The following is an 8785-nucleotide window of genomic DNA, read 5'->3' on the forward strand; positions in this document are numbered from 1 at the left end:
TTTCCCTAAACCAAACTTGGAGGGTTTCCCCATCCAGAATGTCACATCTTCGGTGTTCCTATTGATGCTTTTGTCTTCTATATATGAGAAACTACTGGCCTTATGTATAATTTTAGTTCTACCACATTCTACCCAGCTTTGCATTGAAGCCAAGCATATACTAGGCCATTGTTTCTGCAAGGTGCACACTAAAATTATCTGGAGATCTTAAGACAAAACATAACAAAAAAACATTCTGGGGCTGGCAACTGTTAAATTTATAAACACCCAGATAATTCTGATGCACTACCATAAACTAACTGCTCAGATTATAGACCAATATTCACAGAAAACATCTTCTACTTCCTACCACGCAAGACATCAGCAGCCCACCCAATTAAACTAAGGGAAGATTCTGATAAGAAATAGGCAAGGTTTGGCCAAGTGTTTACTGACCTCTAATCACAGTCAGTGGCAGGAACCTCAACGGAGATTGCAGCACTTTTAGTTTAACCCTTATCTGAACCACAACAATAAAGACAGGATAGACAGAGTACTTCATTCAGGGGGGAAAAAAAATTAATTAATGGGAATAGCTCTTTTACAGCTAAAGGTAAGAAACTTCAAGCTTTATAGCCGTAAATCACCGTGCCTCCAACTGTGAAAAGAAATGACTTTTTTAAAAAAGCCAAAGCAAGAACTGCAGTGCAAATGTAGGGGGAATTTTACTGGAAAGCACTTTTCCTTATTCTCTCTAAATACAAGTGAGGAAATTAAGTAGGTACAAATACCCTCTGCTTAGTGGAAAACACAAAATTCAAATTAATATATAAACAAGTGTAAGATAATTCTATCTTTAGGCTTACTGAATGAAAAACATCTTGTTTAAAACTCACATTAGAGTGGTTATGGTCTGATGCAGTGATACCTCAAATGTATTTTCCACCTGCTCTTTAGTTCCTTCTCATTGGAACCCCGAACTTCCCCAAATCCAGGGACCCAGGAGAGCAGGAGAGGAACATGCCACCCCAGAGAGGCAGTCCATCTTAAGGCAAACTATATTACTAAAGAGGACTCACGCAAAAGCCTGTAATTAAACTACAATAAGACACTATCCACCACACATAATGGATCTCTGGAATATATAATACATTCATGCTCTCTTTCTCTCCCTCTCCTTCCAGCTTTCATATCTACTATTCCCTGTGTCCACTCTCCCCACTGCTCTTCAAGTTTAAAAACACTCCTCAACAGATACTGATACCTTTCCTCAGACTATGGTAAATTCCAGGTATTCCTTCTTTTATAACACACCTCACTATAATTTCTTGTTTCACAACTCTATTTTTCACCAAACAGGGATGCCTATCTTTTTTACTGGCTTAGTAAATACATACTATGCATTCAATAAATGTCCATTTAATTGAACTGAAACATGTTTTATGAATGGATAATAAAAAGGCAGACAAATCGCAATGTTATGGAAGACTGAAATTTGGCCTTGGGCTCTTACTAGTTTACTAAAGACACTTTTGCCCCTGCTCCACAGTAAGGGGGTAAAGGGGATGGTAATCCCAATGGTCCTTAAAGGTCACTAAAAACACAGTGACTTTACAGCAATAACATTTTCCTTAGTATAAACTATAAAGAAATCTTAGAAAGCTCTAAAGAAATAAAAAGCACCCATAGTCTCAAGACACAAAGATAACATTTGTTAGATTTCTTTCTAGTATTTTCTCCACTACAGTGCCTTCAGTCACTGGATTGTAAAGACTTTAAAAATAAAAACTGATTTGCCCAAAACAGACCAGACCTCTGACAGTGACATATTGTGATGGTATTGAAAACTAAAGGAGTTTGAAAATATGAAGAGGAAATAGACAATTAAAAAAAAAAAAAGCAGGGCTTCCCTGGTGGCGCAGTGGTTGAGAGTCCGCCTGCCAATGCAGGGGGGGAGGGTTCGTGCCCTGGTCCGGGAAGATCCCACATGCCGCAGAGTGGCTGGGCCCGTGAGCCATGGCCACTGAGCCTGCACGTCCGGAGCCTGTGCTCCGCAGCAGGAGAGGCCACAACGGTGAGAGGCCCGTGTACCACAAAAAAAAAAAAAAAAAGCAAAATATGTCAACATTAGATTCTGAAACCAATGCCTAGAAGTACTTCAAATTATAGCCTAATCCTAATTATTCAGAAACATCTGAGTTACAGGCCAACTCAGAACTATAAAAATTTCTATGCCTAAGTATCCCTAGGGGATTTTAGAATAGCTACATCCAGGATTTTAACAAACATACAATGCCCTGAATGGTGTGGTGTAGCTCTTGGAAAAATGGATAATAAAGAATGCTTTCTGTTGATTCTCTGAGGGCTCTTAACCAGTTACCTACCCATTTCTTCCGAACACACATTAACGCTTTCTGTCACCAGAGATGCCAGGGCCACAGATCTCACTCTCAGACTACGGTGATCCCACATCCTATTTAATCTACAAATTGAAGATGACTACTTAATATTTAAAATAAAAAAACTTGGGAAGCATTTTTAAAAGTTGCTAAGATTTTAGCTGAAGTCTGATTCCCTATTATTCATCTCCTAATTTGTATATCCATGCTGATGTCCTTCATACATTACATTTCTTTCATATAGGAAAAAAAGAATTCTTATTTCTTGATGTAACATTGCTACATATATTATGCCTTTCAGATCTATTTCGTTTTTAGAAAGTAAAATTATATAATATAGTAATTAGGCACCCACATCAGAACTGTGATGACTACAACCATAATGTCCAAAGCTCCTGCTGCATGCCATCCTCATTTCCTTGGTTCTGCTATTCATTTCTACAGTGCTTATGCATCAATGTTCATGATAGCACATTCAAATGTATGTTTAGAATCCACACTACTTGAATCCAAGGTGCGTAAGTTATTTTCTTCTTAAATCCATTTACACATAGTAAACCAAAACACTAGATACAGCATAGGGAAAAAAGCAAAGATACTGACTTGCAGGCCAGGAATCTTAGTCATCCAATTTCTTTGGCCTACAGTCTCATCAGAGAAGGAAAAGGATAGTGTTCTCTACTGTATATGGCTGTAAGTCATCACAAGTGTGGGAAAAAACTCAATTTCTACAAAGCAAATGCGTAATATTTCTGATATCATTATTTAGCATGCTGGATACTCAGGAAGTACTTAATAATTTGACAAATCTCAATTTCTATTGTGTGAGAGCTGATCAATCTGGACTGAAGAAAGTGCTTGACAAAGAGCTTAAAAAACAACACTTGATCTTTAACCTACTTTCAGTTATGCCTACATTCCATAATCAAAACATTAGGTAGTATATCAAACAATATCCGTATAGCCTGAAAGTTTAATCACTACCAAAAGTAGTTCAGGGATTCTTAACCTGGAATCCGTGGAGACCGAGGGGATTCACGAATAAGCTTGTCAAGAATCTGAATCCCCAGAAGTCATATGCAAAAAGTATGGTTTACTGTACTAGGAAGAAGGTCAGAAAATTCTTAAATTGGGACAACCAAAAGAGCTAAAAACTACACTGTTTCTACTCAAGTTTTTACTATATGAGTTTATCTGCTTCCTAAGAATGTTTTAATTACGATTTATAACAAGTCCATCTTCATCATGGAAGTTTTCATGCCTTTTTTTTTTTTTTAATGGGAAAAAACATTATGAGCCAAAGATTCTCAGGGCTTAAAAAAAGGGTCAGTTTTCTGAATCGCTTTTCTTACTAAAAACTACCTTATGTACTAAAATACATATCAAATGAGTGGCTTTTAAATGGTGATAAGAGGGACTTCCCTGGTGGCGCAGGCGTTAGGAATCCTCCTGCCAACGCAGGGAACACGGGTTCGAGCCCTGGTCCAGGAAGATCCCACAGGCCGCGGAGCAATTAAGCCCATGCACCACAACTACTGAAGCCCGCACGCCTATAGCCCGTGCTCTGCAACGAGAAGCCACCACAATGAGAAGCCCGTGCACCACAACAAAGTAGCCCCCACTCGCCACAACTAGAGAGCGCCTGCGTGCAGCAACAAAGGCCCAACGCAGCCAAAGATAAATAAATAAAATAAATTTATTATAAATAAACTATAATTTTAAAAACCTGTATATTTTTAAAATAAAAATTATTAAAGTAAAAAACAGAACTCAAGACTCAGTCAGCTCATAACAGGTTTTTAAGAGTTTGAAACTAAACCTCACCAAACAGAAAATAAATTGTAGGGAAGACTGGTGAAATTTTTATTTCAGAAGGTTGGTTTGCTAGGTTTTTTTTTTTGCGGTACACGGGCCTCACCGTTGTGGCCTTTCCCGATGCGGAGCACAGGCTCCGGACGCGCAGGCTCAGCGGCCATGGCTCACGGGCCCAGCCGCTCTGTGGCGCGTGGGATCTTCCCGGACCAGGGCACGAACCCGCGCCCCCTGCATCAGCAGGCGGACTCTCAACCACTGCGCCACCAGGGAAGCCTGGCTTGCTAGGTTTTAATCAAATAAGTGAACTTCTTGAGTAAGTTAACTGTTTCCTAAGCCTATATTTTATTGACTTCATGATTAAATTTGAGAAGAAAATTAAAGGAATGTCATTCTGTCAGTGTAACATGTAAAGCTGAAATAAATTTGTTTTTGACCAAGCCACAACTACAGATTTCATTTATTTGTTCGCAAAATACTCCGGTTCTTTATGACAGATAGATTAAGGAGGATCTCTTATTTTAGGTGGCTTTCAACTTACGTGACTTTAAGCTTTAATTGCTCTGTCACTTTTAGAGACTAAAAGAGGTTTTGCCCAGGAAAAAAGAGAGAAAAAAAAATCCTATAATTCTAGCTAAACACGTAACTGCCAAGATTCAATGTAACTCATACATGTGCAAAATATTACTATATATAAGACCATTCTTTACAGCACTGTTTGTATAGCAAAATATGGAGAACAATCTAATAGTTATAAATATGTAATTAGTTAAATTAGGGCCTAACCACAAGGTTCCACAAAACAGCTCTTTAGAAAATTAGTCACCTCGAAGACATAGGTGGGGGCAAGGGGAGGAATCATGTACAACATTTACTTGGGGAGGAGGGGAATAGGCCTAACATATATGCACTAAGTCTCTCTGGTCTTTTGGGAAGAATATACAATAAAAGTTGTGGCTGTCTGGGGAGGGAAAATGGAATGCTGAAGGACAGATGAGTCTTAATTTTCCTCTATGTACCCTTTAGAACATTTCAAAGGTGCTCTATGTATTTCCCAGTCAACAAAATAAAAGATTGATTTGTTTTGTTTTTAACGAATTCATGGGTAGGATTAGAAACTTTTAGCTCAGGCACAGATTCAGATAGAATCTACTGAGCAGTAACAATGTCAAATTATATAGAATAACTCTCCTGAAACTTTCTTTCAAAGAGACTGAAGCTCATTCATTCATTCAATCAGTATTTCAGGGCCAAGACATTAGATTTGCAGATTATGTGTTCTAGGCATTTCAGCAATGCCCAAGTCATCCAAGAATTCCTGCTTTCATGGAGCTTTAGTGAGAGTAGAGATAAACAGTAAATAATATAACTTTGAGTAATGATATGTGCTATACAGAAGAGACGACATAGGGGCTAAAGAGCAACCATGGGGGAGGAGGGAGGACTGTGTTTTAGGACAGTTAAGGTAATCCTCTCTGAGAATATGACATGTGAGCCAAGAACTGAACATTATGACAAAGCAATTAACGCAATAAACAGGAGGAAAGCCCTGTGACTGGAACATGCGTAGCCTCTTATTGTTCAGGGTACAGCAGAGCAACAGTGTGGCTGCAATGGAGTGACCCAAGGGGTGAAGTGTGGGAGATGATCTCAGAGGTAGGCAGATCCCAGATGGATGGAGGGCCTTGTACCTAGGAGGGAAAAAAGTCAAGATTTTAAGTGTGCTGCAGAACCTCTGTGGAGTTCTGAGCAGGGAAGTAACAAGATCTATGTTTTTAAAAGTAACACTAGCTGCTGTTTAAAAGGAGATCAATACAGTAGGCCAGGTAACAAATGATGGAACTGAACAGTGGTTTCAGAGATACAGGGAAATGTGTCTGATCCAGGATATAATTTGAAAAATAGAGCCCACAGAATTTGCTACTGGATTAGAAATGGGAATCTGAGTGGGATAGCAACTGGGTGAATAGTAATTCAACGAATCATCTTTATGTGTATGGTTACAGTTGTTAAGGTACTTTGACATATATTACATCATTTCATAATAACAAGAGGCAGGGGAAGGTCACACTGGGTCAAGATCCAAGTTCTGCCTCCTGCCAGTTTTAAGACCCTAGGAAAGTCCTTTGAATGGGTTTCTAGGCTATATAATGTATTGTCTACTTCACAAGACTTCTGCAGGTACCAAGTGGTTGAAAAATTTTGCAAATGTAAATAATGCCCATTTTGAGGTAGAAAGCATCACACTGTCCAATGAGAGATGGTACATTCCCATCACTCAGGACAGTAGTGCTACCCCATTATATTCCACTGCCACCACCATTATATTCCACACAGAACCTTGTATTGTAGTTGACAGAGAAGAGACAAGCTTCTTTTTTTAAATTCTGATATAAAAAATAAACATTTTCACAGATTATGAAAAAGCCTACATAATATAAGCATGGGCACCAGAAAAAAATAATATAATCTTTTAATCCTTCCTAGGGATTGGAGAAAACAGTTCTTTTTGCTATAAATGGCATTAAAGTAAAACCACCAAACTCTTACAAGATAATACCCAAACCAAGGGATCTTTCATTAGAGAGATGTTATCAACAAGACTTTAAATTAAGAGTATATATGACTTATCACTGTCTTGTTTTAAATAGCAAAATGCAAAAGCCTCGTGTAAACTAAATTATTGTGTGCCAAATGAATTGAATTATGAGGACTTCAACTTATTGCTTCAAGTCATATCTATAAGTTTATATACAAGGTCCCACAGAATTTATTTTTCCATCTAAGACTTTCATATTATTGCAGAATATCTCCAGCATTAAGCAAAAATGGAAAAATATATGTAAAGTCTTTAATTCATTATGTATTTTGGAGAATTATCTTGAATGTCAATGTGTACTAGGTACTTAGTCAATAACCTGAATAACAGTAAATAAAAATCCAAGGATATCTGATGTATAGCTCTATCTTCCACCCCTCATTTTCAAGTGGGGCCTCAATAAACATGACCACTGGGGCCATGTGATTGTATTACAACCACATTGTTAAGTACCCTCCAACACACAGCCATTAAACTGCCTTGGACGGAGTCGAAGACAAATCTTTAACACAACAAATGAAGATTTTGTTTTACACAACACTATGAGGTTCACATCATTAGACTTCAGCGCACAATGACAATCTGTTCTACTTCTCTACTTGCTAAAACTTGCTACTTTACAAAACACGTCTTATTTCTCTAAATTAAGCACCTTTAGGTCAGAGACATCCCCATCTCAGATATATTTCATTGCAATCGCACTACACAATACACCATCCTTCAATCACTTAGCATGCGTCTCCCCCCAAACTCTAAGGACAAACTAGATTAAATACACGTTCAGAGTTACAGCAAACAAAATGATGCTGCAATTTAGAAACTTTAACTCACATACTGAGCAACACAGAGGTTCAACTAATTTCCTTCACTAAAACTGACAAAAAAACCTAAAGGTTTTGTCTTCGTGGACTGCAAGAAACATTTCACGTCTGAGGACTTGATATTTATGTAAAGAGTTTACAAAACCAAGATGAATTTTTCATGGTTCCATTGATACTTGTCAAAGTACATATTCATGAAGAGCTGAAAAACGGTATTGATAATTTAAAGCGCACAAAATCGAGAGGCAAAAGGTTTCACAAGGTCTCCCGTACCTGTACTGCACCCCCTCCCCCAATCCCCGCTCGGTCTCGTGTTAGAACTATTTCCTCTAAACAGAAACAGTCCTAAAAGAGTTTGCCAACTAGAGTAAACTCACTTCGCGAAGATAACGAGCGGAAACGCATTTAAAGAGGAGATCGCGGAAGCGAGGGCGGCGGGGCGCGGAGCCCCCACGTCCCCCGAACCCTGGCAGCCAGGGGCGAGCATGTGCCGGCGGCTGCAGGACGCGCGGCCCTCCCGGAGCCGCCTCCCGTGGCACAGGGCCCCGCCCGGCCTCACCCTCCCGGTTCATTCATTCTGAACCTGCGGCTGCCGCACCCCTGCGCTCCCGCCCGGGCCGAGACACGGATCCGAGGCCGAGGGGCCGTGTCGTGCCACAGCCCCCGCCTGGAGTCCGGGCCCCGCCGCGATTCCCGCGCGCCCGCGGCCTCCGCTCGGGGGTGGTCTGAGAGGCCGCGGAGGCCCGCTTCCAAGACCAGAGCCCCGCAAGCCCGCGGCCCCACCCTCCGCCAGGGCGCAGGCCAGGCCTTCCCCGCTCGCGGGCCGACCGCCTGGGAGCCCCCGATCCCCGCTGCCGGACTGCCCCACTGCGGCCGGAAGTCTCCCCAGCGCCCCCTCCCCAGCGCCCGACTTCCCTCGCCGCCGCAGCCAGACCCTCTCCGCGCTGCCTCGGGCCTCCCAGCGCGGGCCGGAGGAAGCGAGGGGCCACTCCGCCCGGTCCGCCGAGAGGGCAAGAGCAGAGCGGGTAGCCGGAAGCGGGCCCGGGCCGTTACCTTGATAATCCTGCGGGGCAGCCCGGCCATCTTGTCAGATCCCGAGTTCGGCCTCTGGTCTCGTCTCCGGCTCTGCTCGCCTCACGCACGAGTGGAAGTCCCGGGCTCCACTTCCGGGGAAC

At 41.5% G+C, this 8785-nt stretch overlaps 1 protein-coding gene across 1 annotated transcript in view; it reads right to left on the reverse strand.

The window, feature by feature from the left end:
• Positions 1 to 8785, reverse strand: part of UBE2N (ubiquitin conjugating enzyme E2 N) — a 34484-nt gene extending 25699 nt beyond the window's left edge. The window contains exon 1 of the mRNA XM_007468202.1: positions 8664 to 8785. Coding sequence (XP_007468264.1) covers positions 8664 to 8693 — 30 coding nt within the window. The 5' untranslated portion in view covers positions 8694 to 8785. The remainder of the gene's footprint in view (positions 1 to 8663) is intronic.

The sequence above is a fragment of the Lipotes vexillifer genome, unplaced genomic scaffold (genome assembly GCF_000442215.2).
Source record: "Lipotes vexillifer unplaced genomic scaffold, Lipotes_vexillifer_v1.1 scaffold180, whole genome shotgun sequence".
Taxonomy (NCBI): domain Eukaryota; kingdom Metazoa; phylum Chordata; class Mammalia; order Artiodactyla; family Lipotidae; genus Lipotes; species Lipotes vexillifer.